We start from the raw sequence: 20676 nt of genomic DNA, 5'->3' as shown, positions 1-20676 counted from the left end.
ATGGCTCGAGGGCCGCTGGCTGCCGGCGGGCTCCGGCTGCTGCTGCTGCTCCTGCCGCTACCGCAGGTGGGTCGGGCCGCGCCCTCTCTCGGTTCGGCCACCGTGGGGCGGGTCCGTGCTCGGACCACGCCCCTCCCGGGCTCACGGCTGTCCCCACAGGTGGCGCTGGGCTTTGCGGACGGCAGCTGCGACCCCTCGGACCAGTAAGTCGGGGCGGGAGGGAGCCGGGGCCTGGCCCCACCCTTGGGGAGGCGCGGGCGGCGCGGTCGGAGGGCCCGTGCCCCGCCTGCTCCAGGTGCCGCCGTCCCCGCAGGTGCCCGCCCCAGGCCCGCTGGAGTAGCCTGTGGCACGTGGGGTAAGTGGAGGCCGCGGCTGAGCCGTGCGTCCGAAGGTTCTGGGGCGGGGGTCACCGAGGCCACGCCCGCCAGGCCCTTACCTCGACAGGCCGCCTCCCTCCGCCGTCACCCAGTCCCGGCCACTGGCGGGAACTGGCCTCGAGCAAGCAGGGCTTGCCTCCCACTCCTCCCGCCTGGCCTCCACGGGAAGCCCCCACGATCCCGGTCAACAGTGGGGCAGCCGCTGAGGGCAGCACGTCCTGGGAGTGAGCCCAAGGCCATCCCTGGCCAGCCTGGGAGAGACGGCCAGGGCAGGCCCAACAGCCAGAGGCCAGGCTCTGGCCATAGCGGCCTCCGACGTGGAGAGACATTCTCTGCTTTTTATCCTGTTAACCTGTCTTGGGTGGTTGTGCCACGACATTCCCCAGGGTGCAGGTGCCCGGTGGCCAAGGGTCAGTCCAGTGGTGGGGACTTGCTGTCCTAGGCTGGTCCTGCTGGCAGTCCTCCTGCTGCTGCTGTGCGGGGTCACAGCTGGCTGTGTCCGCTTCTGCTGCCTCCGGAAGCAGGTGCAGGCCCGGCCACATCTGCCACCAGCACGGCAGCCCTGCGACCTGGCGGTCATCCCTATGGACAGTGACAGCCCTGTACACAGCACTGTGACCTGTGAGTGCCTAGGGGCCCACCTGGTGGGGGTAGAGATGTCGGGGTAAATGCCAAGCCCGCCTCCACAAACCCACTCTGGTGCCCTGCAGCCTACAGCTCCATGCAGTACCCACTGGGCATGCGGCTGCACCTGCCCTTCGGGGAGCTGGACCCCGACTCCGTGGCTCCTCCTGCCTACAGCCTGTACGCCCCAGAGCCTCCACCCTCCTACGATGAAGCTGTCAAGATGGCCAAGCCCAGAGAGGAAGGGCCGGCACCCTCCCAGAAACCCAGTCCTCCCCTTGGGGCCTCAGGCCTAGAGACAACTCCAATGCCCCAGGAATCAGGCCCCAGTACCCAACACCCACCCTGTAGCCCTGGTGCCCCTTGAAGGAGGTAGGAGAACAGACCAGAGCTCGGAGAACTGGCACTTGGAGCCAAGGGCCCACAGCCCACCCCGCCATCCAGAACGTTGCTGTGGCCCAGCCTTGGTGCTGTGTTACGCCGCCAGCCAGCCCAGCCGGCCTCGTGGCGTCAGCCCTCGGCCCCTGGCCCAGCCCCAGCAGGCTCTCAGCCTGGAGGAAGCCCCCTGGGCCTGAGCCTTGGGTGGGAGCTCGGGGCCAGCTGTGACATCTGCATCTTCTTGGAGAGAGAATAAAGTTTGTATTTAAGTGGGCTCTGCCTATGTGGGAAGGACTCTGGGACTCCAGAGCTCTGGGAGGAACCCTTGGGCAGCCAACCCCCAGTGCCAGCGGGCAGGGCGAGCATGTGGTTCCCGGCCTGTACCCCGTCCAGCCTTCAGGCTGCCATTCCTAGCCCTGAGCTGGGCAATGAGTGGTGTCAGGTGTCGTGGCAGAAGTGACTGGGACTGTGTTCCCGTGGCCAGGCCAGGAAAAATTCTCCTCCAGCCCGATGCCTTTTCCCGTTGCCCGCCACCCCGGGCTGGGACAGTGAGGCACACACAGGTCAGGCCGGAGCATTTATTTTACACAGAGCTGGGGGAGTGGGTGGACAGGTGGCAGGGGGCAGTGGCCTTCCCGGGCAGGCCTCCTATGGCTGCAGCAGCTTCGCCTACTGGACCAGCTTGAAGGACTCTCCGGTCATCATGGCCACGAACTCTGGGGTCAGAGGGGCAGGTCAGCGGCGTGCCCTGGCCCAGCCAGCAGCTCCCAGGGCTCGAGCCCACTCACCCTCGTAGTCAATGGTCCCGTCCCCATCCTTGTCGGCCTCCTTCATCATCTGCTCCGCCTCCACCTCATTGAGGGGCTCCCCGGCGTTCATGAGCACGTACCTGCGGGACCGGGCGCTCAGCCACTGCCTCGGCCCTGCCCGTGCCCGCCTGCCGCCCGCCGCCCACCCGGGCCCTACTTGAGTGTGTTCCAGTCAATGTAGCCCTTGCCCTCCTTGTCAAAGACGCGGAACGCCGCCCTCAGCTCGCTCTCCTGGTTCTGGGCCTTCTCGTGGTAAACTCCCATTAGTGCCAGGAAGCCATCGCAGTTGAAGAACCCTTTGTCTGCGAGGAGCACAGCTGGGGCTCAAGGGGTGGGGCACAGCCCTGCCCATGGGCTCTGCCTCTTCCCCGTCATGGGCTCTGAGACCTGACCCAGGGCCGCCCCCCGAGGCTGCCCGCCCCCCGCCAGCGCAGGCTCACTGTCTCTGTCCACGTCCTTGGCCATGGAGGCCAGCTCGCTCTTGGTGGGGTTGATGCCCAGCAGGCTCATGAGGCGCTCCAGCTCCCCGGTCTTCACCTCCCCGTTGCCCTCCTCATCAAACATCTCAAAGACGCCCTTGTACTCCTTGATCTGCTCGGCCGACAGGCGCTCCGTCTGCAGGGCACACCCACGCCGGCCTGACCCGGAGCCCCTTCTGCCCCTGTGTCCAGGGAAGGGTCGGAGGTGCCCCCTGCCCACATCCCTCCATAGACAGCCTTGCAAGGTGAGTGGTGGAGAGGAGGTCCCCAGCTCAGAGCAGGCTTCCCGGACAAGGGGTCGCACGCCAGGGCTGTTCAGGCCAGCAGGGCTCCGCCAGGCAGCTCAAAGGGGAAGGGCCAGCCAGGCAGGGGCCAGTGTGTGAGGGAACAGTGGGAGCTGAGGGCCAGGCAGGCCAGTCCGCGGCCCTGGAGCCCGGCAGTGGACACCAGGTGGCCAGGCAGGCCAGTCCGCGGCCCTGGAGCCCGGCAGTGGACACCAGGTGAGGCAGGTGTAGGAAGCTGGGAGCAGTGTGGGAGGAGCCCAGCCCCCGCCTGGGAAAGGCTTCCAGCCCCGGTTGTGATACAGCCCAGGAGGCAGAGCCCCCAGCTCCCGCTGTGTGACATTCTGGAAGGAGAGTCCAGCACCGGCCACACCTGTCTGCCACCACTGCTGCCTCCCACGTGGGACCCAGCTTCCAGAGAGGGCTGCTCCGCCCTGGCCCCAGAGCAAGGCCGTGTTGGTGGCAGCAGGGCGTGGCCCCCCTTCCACCTCAGCCCCTTCCTGCCCAGGCTCCTGGACGGATCCTCGCAACTCCAGGCTCCAGCTCAACCCACCCAGCCAGCCCACCAGAGGCTCCGTGGGGCACAGGGAGCAACCTTACCATGGCGGTGGCTGTGTGACAGGACCCTGCAGGGTGGTGGCACCAGGGCTGCTGTGGGAAGAATGCCGGGCCAGTGGTGGCAGCTGAGTTTTAGCTGGGCCTGGCTGCCTGGGGTCCCCGGGGTCCAGATTCCAAGAGCCTTTTATGGGTGGGAAATCCTGCTGGCCCTATTTGGGGACAGGCTCTCGGCTTTATCCACAGGGCCCCTTCCCAGCCCGCTTTGGCCTGGGCTTCCCCTGACCCTGAAGATGGGCACGGAAGGCCAAGTGCAGGGGGCAGGAAAGGGCTGAGCCGTGGGGGCCTCACACATGCTGTTCCCCTTGCTGTTCCCTCTTCATGGGACCAACCTCTGAGTCACCTCCCCAGAGGTGTGGCCCTCCGGCAAGTCTTCACGGGACCCTGCTCCCAGGCTGTCATCCCTTGCCAGTGAGATTTCTTGCTGAAGACCCGCCTGACCAGCTGGTGCCCAGTGGCTCAGAGCCAGCCACCCTCCCATCCTGGTGGGAGCACAGGACGTGCCAGCACATCACAAACTCTAAGGACAGGTCGAACGAACATCAGGCACCCCTGGCCGCCCTGTACAGGAGGGGCTGAGGGGCCACCATTCCCGGAGGAGACAGCAGGACATGGGCTGGGGCTGTAGAGGGGGAGGTGGCAAGTCAGACAGTGTCTGGGGGCTGGGCTGCCCGCTGGAGGCCAGGCACACTTGGGGGCTATTTTGGGGTTTCTCAGGGAAACCTGACCTCCCTTCCACTCGGAACAGCAAAGCTAGCTCCCGAGGGGGCCTGGTGCCCAGGCTGGTCAGTAAGGACATGCCACAGTGGAGCACACGCCTGCACACGTGTGTTTCCTCCTTAGGCCCGCCCTGGGTCTAATTCCCACCAGACTCCCAAAGCCAGGGTCCAGCTCCTCCTCACCCCACCCAACAGGGGTGTGAGGTTTGCAGTTGCAGGCAGCACTCAGGGTCACAAAGCCAGGGCCCAGCTCCTCCCCACCCCACCCAGCAGGGGTGTGAGGTTTGCAGTTGCAGGCAGCACTCAGGGTCACACACCCGCCCCCAACTGGCCCCTTGACGGCATGAAGAGTCTGAGCAGGTGGGGCACTCAGTGTCCCCCACCAGCCCAGCCCTCTGCCTGCCAGAAAACCTGAGGCCACAGGATGCCTCCCGCTGAGATGCAGGCCAGCTGCTGAGACTGCAACACTGATGCTAAGGAGGGCAGGCCAACGGCCCAGGGCACCTCCAGCCAAGCAGGCCGGGGCTGGAGGACAAGGGGCCCGGGGTCCGGTGGCGCCCAGGGAGGCCCTGCCCTTCGTCCTGGTTGCTCCCTGGCCTCAGATTCCCCCTGGTCTGGGGCAGGGGACAATTCACGCACTGAGCACCTTCCACCAGGGACAGAGGGTGGAGGGAGCTGCGGCACCCCGGCCAGAGCCCACCCTGCGTTCCAGGCTCCGGGTCCCCAGGTGCAGGCCAGCCAGGTACAGAGCCACAGGGGACTGCACTGCCAGCCCCAACCCCAACGACTCCCACAGCCGGTAGACAGCCGGCTCTGCCTCCTCCGTTCCAGACCTCTAGCTTCTGGCATTCCTGGGCTAAGCCCTGAAGGTTCCAGACGTCCCGGTGGCCTGACGAGTTAAACTCAAAGCTGTAGCCCCTGGAGCCCAATTTAAAGCAGCAGCAACACCCCCACCCTCTCCCAGGGCCTGACGAAGGTGGGGAGGGGCAGCACCGGCCACAGCCACCGTCGGACCCCCTGCTCTCCATCTGCCTTCCACCCTGACCCACGACGCAGTGAACACAGCAGCCCGGGTCCTCGCCCTCTGTCCCCCGTCTCCTCGTGCTGACCGGCCTCTGTGTGGCCTTTGGACACGCCCTGTGCCGCTAGGACCTGAGAGTCATCCAGTCTTTATTTTCCTTCTTCTGTCTCCACTGATCACTGATGGGGTATTCGCCACAAGGAAACATTTAAAACCCTGTAACAATCAGAATGCCACCTCAGCCTCATTCCGGTGCAAGTGCAGTTGTGTTCACGGCCACACCCGGCCATGCAGCAGAGCTCAGAACCTTTCATCTTGAAACTGGCCCTCTGCACCTGTTAAACAGCAGGTCCCAGCCACACCCGGCCATGCAGCAGAGCTCAGAACCTTTCACCTTGAAACTGACTCTCTGCACCCACTAAACAGCAGGTCCTCCTTCTACCTCCCTCCGCCTGTGGCAATCACTACTCTATTTTCTGTTCCTAAGAATTCAACTACGTAGACCTCCTATGAGTGGAACCATACACGGTCTTTCTGTGACTGGATTAATGTCCTTGAGCTTCATTCATGGTGTAGCATGTGACAGAGTAAGCAGGTTTTTTTCCTTTTTTTTTTTTTTTTTGAGATGGAGTCTTGCTCTATCGCCCAGGCTAGAGTGCAGTGGTTAGATCTTGGCTCACTGCAACCTTCGCCTCCCAGGCTCAAGCGATTCTCCTGCCTCAGCCTCTCAAAGTGCTGGGATTACAGGCGTGAGCCACCGCGCCTGGCCCAGAATAGGCTTCTTTTTTAAGGCTGAGTACTATTTTATTGTCTGGACGAAGGTGTTTCATAGATGCGGTTCGTATTTAAATCAGTAGACTTTGGGAAAGCACATGATCCTCCAGAATGCAGGGGCGCACATCCAGTTAGCCGAGGGCCTTCAGGGGAAAGACCCGTCCTCCAAGGAAGAAAGAATTCTGCCCCGAGACGGCCTCAGCCTGGAGCTGTGACATCAGCTCTTCCCTGCAGCTTCCCTATTGAACTTGCCTGTGGGTAACCCCCATATAGGCACCGAGGAATGAGAGCTAAGCAGAACCCTGGCACAGTTAGGGCTTGAGGAATATCTCACTTTATAGTGTTGCTACTCAGCTATTTCCTTTTATATAATCCTTTATACAATCATATATTAGTTTATAGAATTAGGGCTTGAAGAATCCCTTTATATAATCCTCTATATATAATCATATAAGAGTTGATGGTATGAGTGCCTAAGGAATATTTCCCTACATATATACCTATAATTATATCTTAGTTCATAATTGGAGGAATGCCTAGAGTGGACACAGTACAGAGCATGAATTAAGGAATAAGCAGCTTATAATCGGAGGAATGTCTGGAGCAGACACAGTGCAGAGCATGATTTAAGGGAAAACAGTCATACCAGGACAAGAACCCATGGCCCAGGCGGCAGCGTTCAGTATCGTAAAGACACCCGCTGTATGGCAGGCTTGGGGCAAGAGCCACTCCTCCTGATAACGGAGTTGTAGGACCTTGCTCCAGTTCTTGTGGAAGGCTGCCCTCAGACCGGCAATCCACCTTGGTGACTGTGAACTTTATCAGCCCTTGCTACTGTGCTGCTTGAAAAGCATCTTCCCGTAGAACCCACTAGAAGCTGCCAGAAGGTGGCGGTAACCCTGACAGCTCTGTCACTGCTGTGTGACTTAAAGCATCTTCCCATAAATCTTCTTAGAAGTAGTTTTGGCTGGGCGTAGCGGCTCGCGCCTATAATCCAAGCACTTTGGAGGCCAAGGTGGGCGGATCACCTGAGGTCGGGAGTTCAAGACCAGCCTGACCAACATGGTGAAACCCCGTCTTAAAAAAAAGTAGTTTGCCCATAGATAGAGGTATTGCACACTGCACCCTCTTCACTGCACACGGCCCACCTTCAAGCCTCGGTGACCTAGTGGGGGTGGACCCCTTACTGCACACGGCCCTTGCCTTCATGGGAACGGGCCCCTTGCTGCGCACTGTCCACCTCCTGGCCTAGGTGACCTAATGGGGGTGGACCCCATGTTTTATTGCTCACGACCCTATCACTATCCTTAAAGATGATTTCACTCACTGCCCTGCGCCCTAACCTATACACAATAAATACTCAGGCTTCTGGACATTCGGGGCCTCACCTGACTCCGCTCATAGGTGGCGTGGCCCCCCCCGAGCCCAGCTGCGTTTTTCTTGTACTTCTGTGTCCTGTCTCTTTATTTCTCGGATCCTGTGCCTCAGCACAGCATAAGGCTCACCCCACGACCCTGTGGGCCATCAGCCCTACACTTGCCCACATGGGCCAGTTCCTCAAAATCTCTCTCGTGTGTGCGTATGAGAGACGTATGTATACAGACATACACACACATCCTCCTGCTTCTCTGGAGAACCCAAATGACCACAGAGGATCACTGCAGATATCACCACTGCCACTGGGGGTCTGCAGTGAGAAGACAGAGACCCCCCACACCACTCTGGGGCAGCAGCCTTCACTGCAAACCCACCTCGCCTGAGGCACATGGGCACAGCGTGGTCACTGGCCACAGACAGGACTCGGATGGTCCCCACAGGGGGCTGAGGCCCCTTCTGCCCGGTCCTGCTGCCCCTTTCCTGTGGCAGGGGCTGACCCCTAACAAGGAGCTCCTATCCCAAACTCCATCTCAGGGTCAGCTTCTGGGGAGCCCAAGCTGTGACATGATGACATGTGGGCGGTGGCCCCCGCTGCCAAGCTGCAACAAGGCACCAGTGGGGAGTGAAGACACACGTCCCTGCGTGTCACCTGTTACACTCACGGTGGTGAGTTGGAAGGGCAGAGAGGTGAACCAGGCAGCTGCCACCAATCAAGGCTACAAGTGGCAGAGGAGGGAAGGGGGCACTTGAAAGGCAGGGCTGAGCCCGGCGTGAGCATCAGGGCCCCTCTGTGGTTCCAGGCAGCATCTCTGCTCTCCACTCTGCAGCGGGAGGGCAGTGACTCGGAGGTCCAAGCCCAGGACTTACATCAGAGCAGGCAGAGCCCCGGTGGGGACATCCAGGCAGGTGGCCTCTGAAGTTTGATCCCCGGTTGCTCTGAAGTTTCCACGTCTGCAGGTTTGCTCACCGCTCCCTAGGAAGAACTGATACTTCCCCCCCAAGGCTGGAAGATCCAAACCGGAGGTAACATCAGCTGCCCGAGCCCCACATGCCCTGCTGGCATGAGGTTGGCACTGAAGGCTGAGGATGGCAGCAGGACCCGGCTGCAGAAGAGTGTGGGTAGCCCCCTTTCTTGGCACCGAGGAAGGAGAGCTAAGCAGACCCCCAACACAATTAGTGCCTGAAGAATACCTTAGTTTATAGAGTCACTACTCAGTCATTTCCTTCTATATATATACATATATATATGTAATTATATCTTAGTTTATAGTCGGAGGAATGCCTAGAGCAGACACGGCACAGAGCACGATTTAAGGGAAAAACAGTTAGACCAGGACAGGAATTTATGGCCCAGGCGGCAGCGTTCAGTGTCGTAAAGACACATATACACCATGGAATACTATGCAGCCACAAAAAAACGATGAGTCTGTGTCCTTTGTAGGGACATGGATGAATCTGGAAAACATCATTCTCAGCAAACTGACACAAGAACAGAAATTCAACCACCACATGTTCTCACTCATAGACGGGTGTTGAACAATGAGAACACATGGACAAGGGGAGCATCACACACTGGGGTCTGTTGGGGGGAATAGGGGAGGGACAGCAGGAGGTAGGGAGGTTGGGGAGGGACAACATGGGGAGAAATGTCAGATATAAGTGACGGGGGAATGGAGACAGCAAACCACATTGCCACGTATGCACCTATGCAACAATCCTGCATGTTCTGCACACGTACCCCAGAAGCTAAAGTACAATAATATATATATATATGTATATTTATTTAAAGAAGTAGCCTGCCCCTAGATAAGAGATATTGCACACCACATCCTCTTCACTGCACACGGCCCACCTCCTAGCCTCGGTGACCTAATGGGAGTGGACCCCCCTTGCTGCACACGGCCCACCTCCTAGCCTCGGTGACCTAACGGGGGTGGACCCCTTGCTGCACACGGCCCACCTCCTAGCCTCGGTGACCTAACGGGAGTGGACCCCCCTTGCTGCACACGGCCCACCTCCTAGCCTCGGTGACCTAATGGGAGTGGACCCCTTGCTGCACACGGCCCACCTCCTAGCCTCGGTGACCTAATGGGAGTGGACCCCCCTTGCTGCACACGGCCCACCTCCTAGCCTCGGTGACCTAACGGGGGTGGACCCCTTGCTGCACACGGCCCACCTCCTAGCCTCGGTGACCTAACGGGAGTGGACCCCCCTTGCTGCACACGGCCCACCTCCTAGCCTCGGTGACCTAACGGGAGTGGACCCCCCTTGCTGCACACGGCCCACCTCCTAGCCTCGGTGACCTAATGGGAGTGGACCCCCCTTGCTGCACACGGCCCACCTCCTAGCCTCGGTGACCTAACGGGAGTGGACCCCTTGCTGCACACGGCCCACCTCCTAGCCTCGGTGACCTAATGGGGGTGGACCCGTTGTTTATTGCTCACGTGATTGTCTCGACTTTGTCACTATCCTTAAGATGACCTCACTCACTACCCTGCCCCCTAACCTATGCCCAATAAACACAGACACTTCTGGACGTTCGGGGCCTCACCTGTCGCGGCTTATAGGTGGCGTGACCCCCAGCCCAGCTGCGCTTTCTTTGCCCTTCTGTGTCTTGTCTATTTCTCGGATCCTGCGCCTCAACACAGCGATAGGGGTTGCGACCTTACAGGGTTTTTTTGTTTGTTTGTTTTTGGTTTTTTGAGACGTAGTTTCGGTCTGTCACCCAGGCTGGAGTGCAATGGTGCAGTCTCAGCTCTCTGCAACCTCCCAACTTCAAGCCATTCTCCTGCCTCAGCCTCTTGAGTAGCTGGGATTACAGGTGCCCGCCACCACGCCCGGCTAATTTTTGTATTTTTAGCAGAGACGGGGTTTCGCCATGTTGGCCAGGCTGGTCTCGAACTCCTGACCTCAAGTGATCCGCCCACCATGGCCTCCCAAAGTGCTGAGATTACAGGCGTGAGCCACCGAGGGCGGCTGCTACTGGCTTCTCGCTTCACGTTTAGCCTGCGGGAGCCTGAGCTCGCCAGCGCCACGCGTCCGGCGGGGCTGCTGTGGGGAAAAGCGGGCGGAGCCCCGTCGCCCGGCCCCGCCCCGCCACGACGCCCGGCCCCGCCCCGCCACGACGCCCGGCCCCGCCCCGCCCCGTCGCCCGGCCCCGCCCCGCCACGACGCCCGGCCCCGCCCCGCCACGACGCCCGGCCCCGCCCCGTCGCCCGGCCCCGCCCCGCCACGACGCCCGCCACGCCCTGTCTCTGCCCCGCCCCACCTGGAAGCACCGCCCCCCAGCGTTAACGCGGCGCTTTCCCACTAGAGGGCGCGCGGAGGTCGCATGGAGTCGGGGCGGTCCCCGCCGGGAGTGGGCGCTGAGGTGGGCGGGGCGTGGGGATTTCGGGCGCTGCGAACCCGGCGCCGCCCCCCGTCCTCGTCCACACCCGGCCCTGTGAGTTTCCCTTCAGGGCTCCCACGGTCGCCGGGGACGAACGGAGGCGCCGCTGCGGCCCCGCGGGGTGCCCCGGCCGCCGCTCCCGAGAGGCCCCGCACCAGCAGCCGCGCGCGCCGCGGAGGGCCCGGCCGGGTCCCTGCTCCATCTCGGGGCGCAGTGGCAGCCAGTTTCCGGGGCTCCTCCGTCCGCGGCCTCTTCAGTCTCGTTCGAGTGCGTCAACAGCCGGGTCATGTCCAAACGTTCCAGGAGCCCCAGATCCTCCCTGCAGCCCGGGCCCCCGCTCGCCCGGTAGCCCAGGAGCCCCCGCACCCCCGCAGCCGCCCTGTCCCGCCTTCTTCCAGCTCCCAGAGGGGACCACGGCTGGGGGTACTCGCGGAGCCCGGGCCTGGGGCAACGCTCAGCGGGCGGGCATGGACCTGGCCTCCGCAGGGCCCCAGGAGTCAGGGTTGACTCACCCCTCACTCCTGCCACCCTCTGCAAGGATGGCGGCTTTCTCCCCATGGTCACTCCCAGAGGTCCCAGCTCGGTGCCCAACCAAGGCCTGAATCCCTGGTCCCCAGGGGCTGCCGGAGGGACCACAGGGCAGGACAGACACACCCTCAGAAGTCTGATGGGGGCCGGACGCGGTGGCTCACACCTGTAATCCCAGCACTTTAGGAGTCAGAGGCAGGGGTATCACTTGAGGAGTTAGAGACCAGCCTGGCCAACATGGTGAACCCCCAAATCTACAAAAAAATACAACAATTAGCTGGGCGTGGTGGCACACGCCTGTAATCCCAGTAATTTAGGAGGCTGAGGAAGGAGAATTGTTGAGGCGACTGGGAGGCGAGGTTGCAGCATATCGCGACACTGCACTCCAGCCTGAGCGACACAGGAAGACTCCTTCCCAAAAAAAAAAAAAAAAGATTGGGAGGCCGACGCGGGTGGATCACGAGGTCAAGAGATCGAGACCATCCTGGTCAACATGGTGAAACCCCGTCTCTACTAAAAATACAAAAATTAGCTGGACACGGTGGCGCGTGCCTGTAATCCCAGCTACTCGGGAGGCTGAGGCAGGAGAATTGCCTGAACCCAGGAGGCGGAGGTTGCGGTGAGCTGAGATCGCGCCATTGCACTCCAGCCTGGGTAACAAGAGCGAAACTCGGTCTCAAAAAGAAAAAAAGAAAAAAAAGAAAGAAAAAAGTCTGGACTGGGCACGGTGGCTCACGCCTGTAATCCAAGCACTTTGGGAGACTGAGGCGGGCAGATCACCTGAGGTCGGGAGTTTGAAACCAACCTGACCACCATGGAGAAACTCCGTCTCTACTAAAAATAAAAAATTAGCGGGGTTTGGTGGTGCATGCCTGTAATCTCTGCTACTCCGGAGGCTGAAGCAGGAGAATCTCTTGAACCTGTGAGACAGAGGTTGCGGTGAGCTGAGATTGTGCCATTGCACTCCAGCCTGGGCAACTAGAGCGAAAGTCCGTGAAAGAAAGAAAGAAAGAGAGAGAGAGAGAGAGAAAGAAAAGAAAAGAAAAAAGAAGGAGGGAGGGAGGGAGGGAGAAAGGAAGAAAGTCTGATGGGCAGGCTGGGCCCATCCCAGGGGCCCCAGGGCAGGCCTGGGCAGAGCTCCGGGAGGTGTACAGCGGCGCCTAGCCAGTCTCAGACCTACGTCAGCCACAGGCTCCAGAGGCCACGTGCCTGGCCACACCTGCTGGTTTCCCAAACACCCAGCACCTGCAGGCCCAGCCTCTCCAAGAGGGGCAGAACCCCTGCTGGAGGACTCTCGGTTCCACCCAAATCCCTGCTGCTTGGGGTCCTCTTCCACCCCTGGGCAGCCCCGGTGCCCTCAGGCCGGGAAGACCACCACCCTCTCCCCTCCAGGACCTCACCGGTCCCCATGCCACACCCCACCCCTCATTGCCTCCTCCAAGCAAACCTTGCATCAGCTCCCAGGGCACATGCTGGCCCTCAGGACAGCATTCTATACAAACAGCCTCAGGCCCCAGGGGCAGTCCCAGGAGAGGCCTGTGCCTTTGAGCCGAGTTCTGCCTAGGAGTCAAGGGGCCGAGACCTGGGGGTTGTGACTGGGGCACTGGGCCTGGATGGCCCTGCTGAAGGGCCACAGCTGCCCCTCCTGCCCCAGGGCACGTGCTGTGGTGCCGCCTCCCTTCAGAAGGTGCTGGGGCTGCACTTGGGTCCTAGTCATGAGTCCCAGGGATACGCCACCGCCCTGATGGGCTGGGCTGATCTTGTACACTCCAGACTCCACCAGGTCAAGGCCTGTCGTTTCCAGGCCTTGGAGGTGGGGACTAGTACAGTCAGGCCTGCAGGCAACATGCAGCCTCGTGCCCACCCCCAGAGAGCTGCAGCCGCTCCCAAGGGCTGGCCCAGCTGGCCTGGGTACACACTGCCATCTCCCCACGCCTAGGCCAGCACTCCCAGGAGCCCCTCCTGCAGGGACATTGGGAGCCCCAGGACGGTTGTCAGCTACACATGCCCTCACCATGTGCCCTGCCAGCCTATGGACACCCTGCCCATGTCCGCTTCTGCACCCAGACATTTAGAAGCATCTCAGGCTAGAAAGGTCCGGAAGCAGCACATTCTCTACCCGCTCTGACCATAACAGCCAACCCCAGCTCTGCGGCCTGGTTGCTTAGACAAACACCTGGGTGTCAGCCGCAGCTCCTCACTGGTCCCTGTACCACCAGCAAATCAGGAGTGCCCAGCCCTGCCCGGCCTTCACAGCCCATCGGCACGCCCTCTGGTCACCCTGGCCCCACGGGACGAACACGCCTGTCGAATGCCTTAGGTGAGTTGACCCCCACTGGTCAGCGAGTTCGGCTGGAAGGACTGGGACACCGCCCTGACATCCAGGCGCCGCACTGTGGCCTCCCCTCTGAATTCATGTTTTCAAACAACAGATGATGAAGGCCAGTGGGCTTTTTGGCGGGAATGGAAAAACTGGTCCTCAAATTCATATGGCACTGCAAGGGTCCTGAATAACCAGGCACGGTGGCTTACTCTGAAGTGGGAGGATCTCTTGAGCCCAGGAGTTCGAGACCAGCCTGACTAACGTGGTGAAACCCCCATCTCTACTAAAAATACAAAAACTAGCCAGGCATGGTGGCGGGCACCTGTAATCCCAGCTACTCAGGAGGCTGAGGCAGGAGAATCACTTGTACCTGGGAGGTGGAGGTTGCAGTGAGCGGAGATCGCGCCACTGCACTCCAGCCTGGGCAATAGAGTGAGACTCTGTCTGGATAACAAAGCATGTGTGTAACAGCATTGTTTATAATAACTCAAAGACCAGCCTGGGCAATAGGGCGAGACCCCATCTCTACAAAAAAAAATTATATTAATTAGCCAGGCATGGTGGCAGGCACCTGTAATCCCAGCTACTCGGGAGGCTGAGGCAGGAGGATCACTTAAGTCAAGGAGGTTGAGGCTGCAGCAAGCCATGATTGCATCACTGCACTCCAGCCTGGACAACAGAGCGAGACCCTGCTCGTATTTATTTACTTATTTTATATTTTTATTTTATTTTATTTTATTTTGAGACAGAGTCTCGCTCTGTCACCCAGGCTGGAGTGCAGTGGTGCTATCTCGGCTCACTGCAACCTCCGCCTCCTGGGTTCAAGCGATTCTCCTGCCTCAGCCTCCTGAGTAGCTGGAATTACAGGTGCCTACCACCACGCCCAGATAATTTTTTTATTTTTAGTAGAGACAGGGTTTCACCATGTTGGTCAGGCTGGTCTCGAACTCCTGACCTCATGATCCACCTGCCACAGCCTTCCAAAGAGCTGGGATTACAGGTGTAAACCACCATGCCCAGCTATTTATTTTATTTTTTGAGATGCTGTTTCATTCTTGTAGCCCAGTCTGGAGTGTAATGGTGTGGTCTCAGCTCACTGCAACCTCTGCCTCCAGGTTCAAGCAATACTCCTGTGTCAACCTCCTAAGTAGCTGGGATTATAGGTGCCTGCCACCACACTTGGCTAATTTTTTTTTTTTTTTTGAGATGGAGTCTCGCTCTGTCACCAGGCTGGAGTGCAGTGGTGTGATCTCAGCTCACTTCAACCTTTGCCTCCCAGGTTCAAGCGATTCTCCTGCCTCAGCCTCCAAAGTAGCTGGGATCACAGGCGCCCACCACCACGCCTGGCTAATTTTTGTATTTTTAGTAGAGGTGAGGTTTCACCATGTTGACCAGGCTGGTCTCAAACTTCTGAACTCAGGTGATCCACCCTCCTCGGCCTTCTAAAGTACTGGGATTACAGGCGTGAGCCACTATGCCTGGCCTCTGTCTCTATCTAAAAAAAAAGGCCAGGCATGGTGGCTCACATCTGTAATCCCAGCACTCTGGTAGGCCAAGGTGGGTGGATCACCTGAGGTCAGGAGTTCGAGACCAGCCTGGCCAACATGGTAAAACCTCGTCTCTACTAAAAATACAAAAATTAGCCAAGTGTGGTGGCTCCCGCCTGTAATCCAGCTACTCAGGAGGCTGAGGCGGAGAACTTCTTCAGCCTGGGAGGCAGAGATTGCAGTGAGCTGAGATCACACCACTGCACTCCAGCCTAGGTGACAGAGCAAGACTCCATCTCAAAAAAAAAAAAGCCAAAAGGTGGAAACAACCGAAATAGACGAGGAAAACACGGTGTATCCATGAAATGGAACATTATTCCACCATGAAAAGGAAGGAAATGCTGGTGATGCTGCAACACGGATGAACCTGGAGAACAGTGCTGGGTGAAGGAAGCCAGCCGCGGAAGGTCACAGGCTGTGTGTTCCCCTGGCAGGAGGCACGTACGACAGCCATCCAAAGGTCGAGCGTGGTTAGCGGGGCGGGGGCAGGAGTGTGGCGTGACCGCTGAGGGGCACGGGGCAGTGAACGTGTTCTGAAGCAGGTGGTGGTGACGGTGGCACGGTTCCGTGAATGTGCTAAATGCCACACACCGTACACGTGAAAATGGTTACAGGGCGCCGGGCCCGGTCACACACCTGTAGTCAAAGCTACTTGGGAGGCCGAAGCGGAACGATCCCTTGAGCCCAGGAGTTTGAGTCCAGCATGGGCAACGTAGTGAGACCTCATGTCAAAGAAAAGAAAAGAGAAAAATAGTTAAAATGATACATTTTATGTGTTTTTTACCACGTGTTTTTTTTACAGTAGCACGTGAGGCAGAACGCGACGTAGGGGAGCCAGCGAGTCGTCAGGACCAGGAGACCTTGCCAGGGTCAGCAGGCAAGCTGTCAGGAGTCCTCACCGGGTCCCCACCAAGGGCGTGGAGACCTCTGGGACCTGAGCTGCATGGGGGTGGGGACAGCAGGTGGGACCTGGCACCCAGAGAGAAAGCCCGAGTCCCTGACCTGTTCACAGGGAGGGTCAGTGCGTGGGGTCTCCTGTGGGACAGCACGGCCCCCGAGGCACTGTGGTGACCTGCTGCAGCCCGGTGTGGCGTGGCGCACAGTGGGAGGGCCACTCTGGCCTGGGAGGACCCATGTCCCTTCCCCTCTGTGTGCCTCTGTGTCTTGAGAGAGCCTTGACCAGGCCCCTGGCTTCCAGGGAAGGCTGCTCATGGCCGCCCACTGCTGGAAAGGGCCCTGCTGGTGCCTGCCTGTCGGTGACCTCCAGCTGCTTCCTTGGGACAGAAGAGCAGCTCCAGGACACGCAGGTTGGACTCTGGGTCCATCTCTGGGCTGCCACTTACATGGCAGGGCCCAAGAGGGCAGTGGGCAGGGGGCTCAGGAAGGCTCTGCCCTCCGCAGCCACCCTGCAGCCCCTTGGGGGCACCTCTAGGGGACTCGCTCTCAGGAAAACCTTGGTGGCTGGGCCAGCCACCTGCCGGCTGAGGCCTCAGGTGCGAATTCTTTCCCCGGCCCGGCCCGTGTAGGAGGAGCCCAGCCCCGGTGCTGCCCCTGGGAAGATGACTCCCTGAGCGGGGCCCTCGCAAGAGAGGCCAGGGCTGGTCCAGCAGCCCCCAAGTTTCCCTGAACCCCTGGGTCCCCACCCCCTCACCTCTGCTCCCACTCCGGGCACTGGAATGGGATGGGAGCATCCGTCACCCTGCACTGGCCTGTGGCCCGCCAAGCCAGTGTGGCCACCGGTGGCGTGTGTCTTCTCACTCCCCCGCCCCGGGGATCCCGTCCCAAGCACATCTAGGCAGGTGGATGACACCTCAGGCCAGGAGGCTTGGCCAGGCCAGGGAGGAGGACATGGAGGGACCAAGGAGGAGTCTTCCTCCCTCCCTTTTTTTTTTTTATAAAGACAGGGTTTCACCATGCTGGTCAGGCTGGTCTTGAACTCCCGACCTCAGGTGATCCGCCCACCTTGGCCTCCAAAGTGCTTAGATTACAGGCGTGAGCCACCGCGCCCAGCCTCCCTCTCTTCCTTCCTCCCTCCCTCCCTCTCTTCCTTCCTCCCTCCCTCCCTCTCTTCCTTCCTCCCTCCCTCCCTCCTTCCCTGCCTCCCTCCCTTCCTTTCTTCTTTGAGACAAGGTCTGACTCTGTCACCCAGGCTGGAGTGCAGTGGCTCAATCATGGCTCACTGCAGCCTCCGCAACTTCCTGGGCTCAAGCAATCCTCCCACCTCAGCCTCCTGAGTAGCTGGGACTGCAGGCACATGCCACCATGCCCAGCTAATTTTTTTATGTTTTGCTGGGCATGCTGGCTCACGCCTGTAATCCCAACACTTTGGGAGGCTGAGGTGGGCAGATCGCCAGGAGTTCAGGACCAGCCTAGCCAACATGATGAAACCCCGTCTCTACTAAAAATACAAAAATTAGCCGGGCATGGTGGTGGTAGTCCCAGCTACTTGGGAGGCTGAGGCAGGAGAATCACTTGAACCTGGGAGGCAGAGGGTGTGGTGAGCCGAGATCGTGCCGCTGCACTCCAGCCTGGGCAACAAGAATAAAACTCAGTCTCGAAAGAAAAAAATGTATTTTTTGTAGAGATGGAGTTTCACTATATTGCCCAGGCTGGTTTCAAACCCCTGGGCTCAAGAAATCTGCCCACCTCGGCCTCCCAAGGTGCTGGGATTACAGGAATGAGCCACGCAGAAGGGGTCTCGAGGGTTCAGAACCCCAAGGCCCCGCTGGGGTGGCTGCCGCTGAGCCAGCCCTCCTCACCCCCTACCCTGCTCACTGGGCTCCCTCTCTTAGGTCCCCCCGTTTCCGTCCATCATGTCTCCGGTGTCTGCCTAGGTCAGCTTGCTCTCGCGTCTGTGTGTAGGTGTTGGGGGCTGGGTGTGGGCCACTCTGGGTCACTGCACCAGCTTCTCCCACCCCCTCGTCTCACTAGGATGTGTGCAGGACATCGCACCAGCCACACTCTCAGCCAGGATGCTGGTGGACAGTGGGAGGCCGAGGAGGCCCCAGAGAACAGCTACGGCCTTCCTGCCATGGGTGCCACCCAGGCCCCAGCAGGAAATAGGGCCGGGGGCTGGGTGGTTGGGAGCACCTACTGTCCCTCCGAGTCGCCAAGGACTTGCAGATGGCGGCATGAGGCTCCTGTGATGCCCTTGCCCCAGAAGATGCCCTGGAGCATGCCATGGGGGTGGGGGGAGAGGGGGGCCTGAGCCTGCTCCACCCTGGGGGCTCTGCCCGCAGCCTCTGGTTTCAGGCTGGGTCAGGTGAAGGGTGGGGCCACCTGACCTCATCGAGGGGTCACCTGTCCCTTCCCAGGGTAGACTGGGGACTTTGAGGAGCCACTCTCTTAGAGCTGCCCAGGCTGACCCTGCCCACATCACACCCTCACCCATGGGGTCAGGCCCAGGGCTCCCTGAACTGCAGCCAGAGCTGCGGCATGGGGCCCAGCCCGCCATCTCATGTCCTTGACCTCACCACGAGTCCAACCAACCATCTGATGTCCTTGACCTCACCATGGGCCCAACCAACCATCCAACGTCCTTGACCTCACCAACCAACAGAGGCTTTGGGTGTAAGCCCACTGTTGCTCAGCTGCTGGTTTTCAGCCAGGAGGTGGAGGGGGCCGCCTGTGTGTTCTCCCCACGCCCAGCAGCCTCCACTCCCCCTGGTGACAGCCCTGCCTTTGTGTTGAGAGCCACTAACTACAGTCGCAGCCACACAAAATCTGAGTGAAGCCTTTCAGAGTCTTCCTGGGGTCAACATCCAGATAGCCAAGTCTTCTGATCACTCCGACTGCTGAGCTGGGGGTGACGGGACAGTGGGGCCCTACACAGCAGAGAGAGGAGAAGGCGCCACATGGGGACACGGAGCCATGGGTGGGTGGCCTCACCTGGATCCAGCCAGGTCTGAAGCTCAGTTATCTGTTCATGACTCCTATTCACTGAGCCAGTCAATTGCCTCTTTTCTTGCAAGCTGGTGTGCATGCAAACACACCAGCTAGTATACATGCATGAGCACACACATGAGCTTGGCATACACGTGTATATATCCAGCTCATATGTGTTTGTGCATACACATGTATAACCAGTTTGAGTGTGTGCATGTGTGTGTATACCCAGCTTGGGTGTACATGCATACCCAGCTCACGTGTGCATACACATGCATGTATACCCAGCTGTGTCTGTACACATGCATGTATGACATCTGTGTGCATGTACACCCAGCTCACGTGTGCATGTACATGTGTGTATATCCAGCTCATGTGTGTGCACATGCACACTGACCAGCTCCAGGGTGTTTGCACACAAGCATGTACACCATACGGTGTGCAGGTACATGCATGTATACCCAGTTTGGGTGTGTGCGTGTACATGTGGGCATACCCAGCTCTTGCTGTGCACATGCATGTACACTCACCGATGAGCACACACATGCACATATACCCAGCTCATGTGTGTATGCACATGTGTATATACCCACCTTGGGTGTGCATGCACACGCAGTTATATCCAGCTTGAGTGTGTATAGTCAGCTCATGTATATCCAGCTTGTGTGTGTGCACATGTACATACACTCAGCTCCTGTGTTTGAGCACGTGTGTATACCCAGGTTGGGTGTGCACACACATGCACACACCCAGCTCCCATGTGCACACATGTGCACAGATACCCAGATTGTGAATGTATGTGCACATGCACGCATACCCATCTGTGCACGGCTTCTGGGTCTACAGGTGGGGACAATGCTCTTTCCATTCGTGGTTGCATCTTTCACGGTTAGGGAGGTTGGTTTTTTTTTTTTTTTTTTAGACGGAGTTTCGCTCTTGTTACCCAGGCTGGAGTGCAATGGCGCGATCTCAGCTCACTGCGACCTCCGCCTCCTGGGTCCAGGCAATTCTCCTGCCCCAGCCTCCTGAGTAGCTGGGATTACAGGCACGCGCCACCGTGTCCAGCTAATTTTTGTATTTTTAGTAGAGACGGGGTTTCACCATGTTGACCAAGATGGTCTCGATCTCTTGACCTCGTGATCCACCTGCCTCGGCCTCCCAAAGTGCTGGGATTACAGGCGTGAGCCACCGCGCCCGGCCGGTTGGTTTGTTTCTTAGACAAGGTCTCACTCTGTCACCCAGGCTTGAGTGCACTGGTGCAATGATGGCTCATTGCAGCCTCAAGCTGCTGGGCCCAAGTGATCCTCCCACCTCAGCCTCCTGAGTATCTGGTACCACAGGCCTGGCTAATTTTTTTATTTTTATTTTTAGCAGAGCTGAAGGTCTCACTATGTTGGTCTCAAACTCCCGGGCTGACGTGAACCCCTGGCCTCAGCCTCCTAAACAGCTGGGATTCTAGGTGTGAGCCTCTGCACCTGGCCAAGAGGTTTGTATTTCAAACCAAAGGTCTGTCACTGCTTGAATGGGGATGATGTTGAAAAGACCCTCATT

At 59.2% G+C, this 20676-nt stretch overlaps 2 protein-coding genes across 5 annotated transcripts; one reads left to right on the top strand and one right to left on the bottom strand.

The window, feature by feature from the left end:
• On the top strand, positions 1-1524 carry TMEM52 (transmembrane protein 52). The gene is made up of 5 exons (XM_012467873.3): positions 1-66; positions 160-203; positions 314-355; positions 820-998; positions 1088-1524. Exons 1-5 carry the CDS (start codon positions 1-3, stop codon positions 1366-1368), a joined length of 612 nt encoding a protein of 203 aa, XP_012323296.2. The 3' UTR covers positions 1369-1524.
• A 419-nt stretch (positions 1525-1943) lies between these two features.
• On the bottom strand, positions 1944-4042 carry CALML6 (calmodulin like 6). Of its 4 annotated transcripts, none has more exons than XM_064371938.1 (6): positions 3896-4042; positions 3549-3574; positions 2629-2803; positions 2346-2490; positions 2168-2268; positions 1944-2095 (listed from the first exon to the last, which is right to left on the bottom strand). In XM_064371938.1, the coding sequence occupies exons 2-6, from the start codon at positions 3549-3551 to the stop codon at positions 2049-2051; spliced, it is 471 nt and encodes a 156-aa protein (XP_064228008.1). In that variant the 5' UTR covers positions 3552-3574; positions 3896-4042; the 3' UTR covers positions 1944-2048. The 4 variants fall into 4 exon arrangements, with proteins under 4 accessions (XP_064228008.1, XP_021523125.1, XP_021523126.1 ...); XM_021667450.2 differs by having other exon boundaries at positions 3549-3687; positions 3896-4041; XM_021667451.2 differs by having other exon boundaries at positions 3549-3599; positions 3896-4041.
• Between the last annotated feature and the right edge of the window lie 16634 nt (positions 4043-20676).

The sequence above is a fragment of the Aotus nancymaae genome, unplaced genomic scaffold (genome assembly GCF_030222135.1).
Source record: "Aotus nancymaae isolate 86718 unplaced genomic scaffold, 86718_ANA_hifiasm-v0.15.2.pri h1tg000250l, whole genome shotgun sequence".
In the NCBI taxonomy this organism is placed as follows: domain Eukaryota; kingdom Metazoa; phylum Chordata; class Mammalia; order Primates; family Aotidae; genus Aotus; species Aotus nancymaae.
This window is presented reverse-complemented; position numbering and strand designations above follow the sequence as displayed.

Coding starts and splice junctions, on each gene's coding strand:
- TMEM52 (XM_012467873.3), top strand. CDS start 1: ATGGCTCGAGGGCCGCTGGCTGCCGGCGGGCTCCGGCTGCTGCTGCTG. Junction 67..159: donor TGCTCCTGCCGCTACCGCAG/GTGGGTCGGGCC, acceptor CTGTCCCCACAG/GTGGCGCTGGGCTTTGCGGA. Junction 204..313: donor AGCTGCGACCCCTCGGACCA/GTAAGTCGGGGC, acceptor CCGTCCCCGCAG/GTGCCCGCCCCAGGCCCGCT.
- CALML6 (XM_064371938.1), bottom strand. Junction 2,491..2,628: donor CAAGGACGTGGACAGAGACA/GTGAGCCTGCGC, acceptor TGCTCCTCGCAG/ACAAAGGGTTCTTCAACTGC. Junction 2,096..2,167: donor CGGGACCATTGACTACGAGG/GTGAGTGGGCTC, acceptor CTCTGACCCCAG/AGTTCGTGGCCATGATGACC.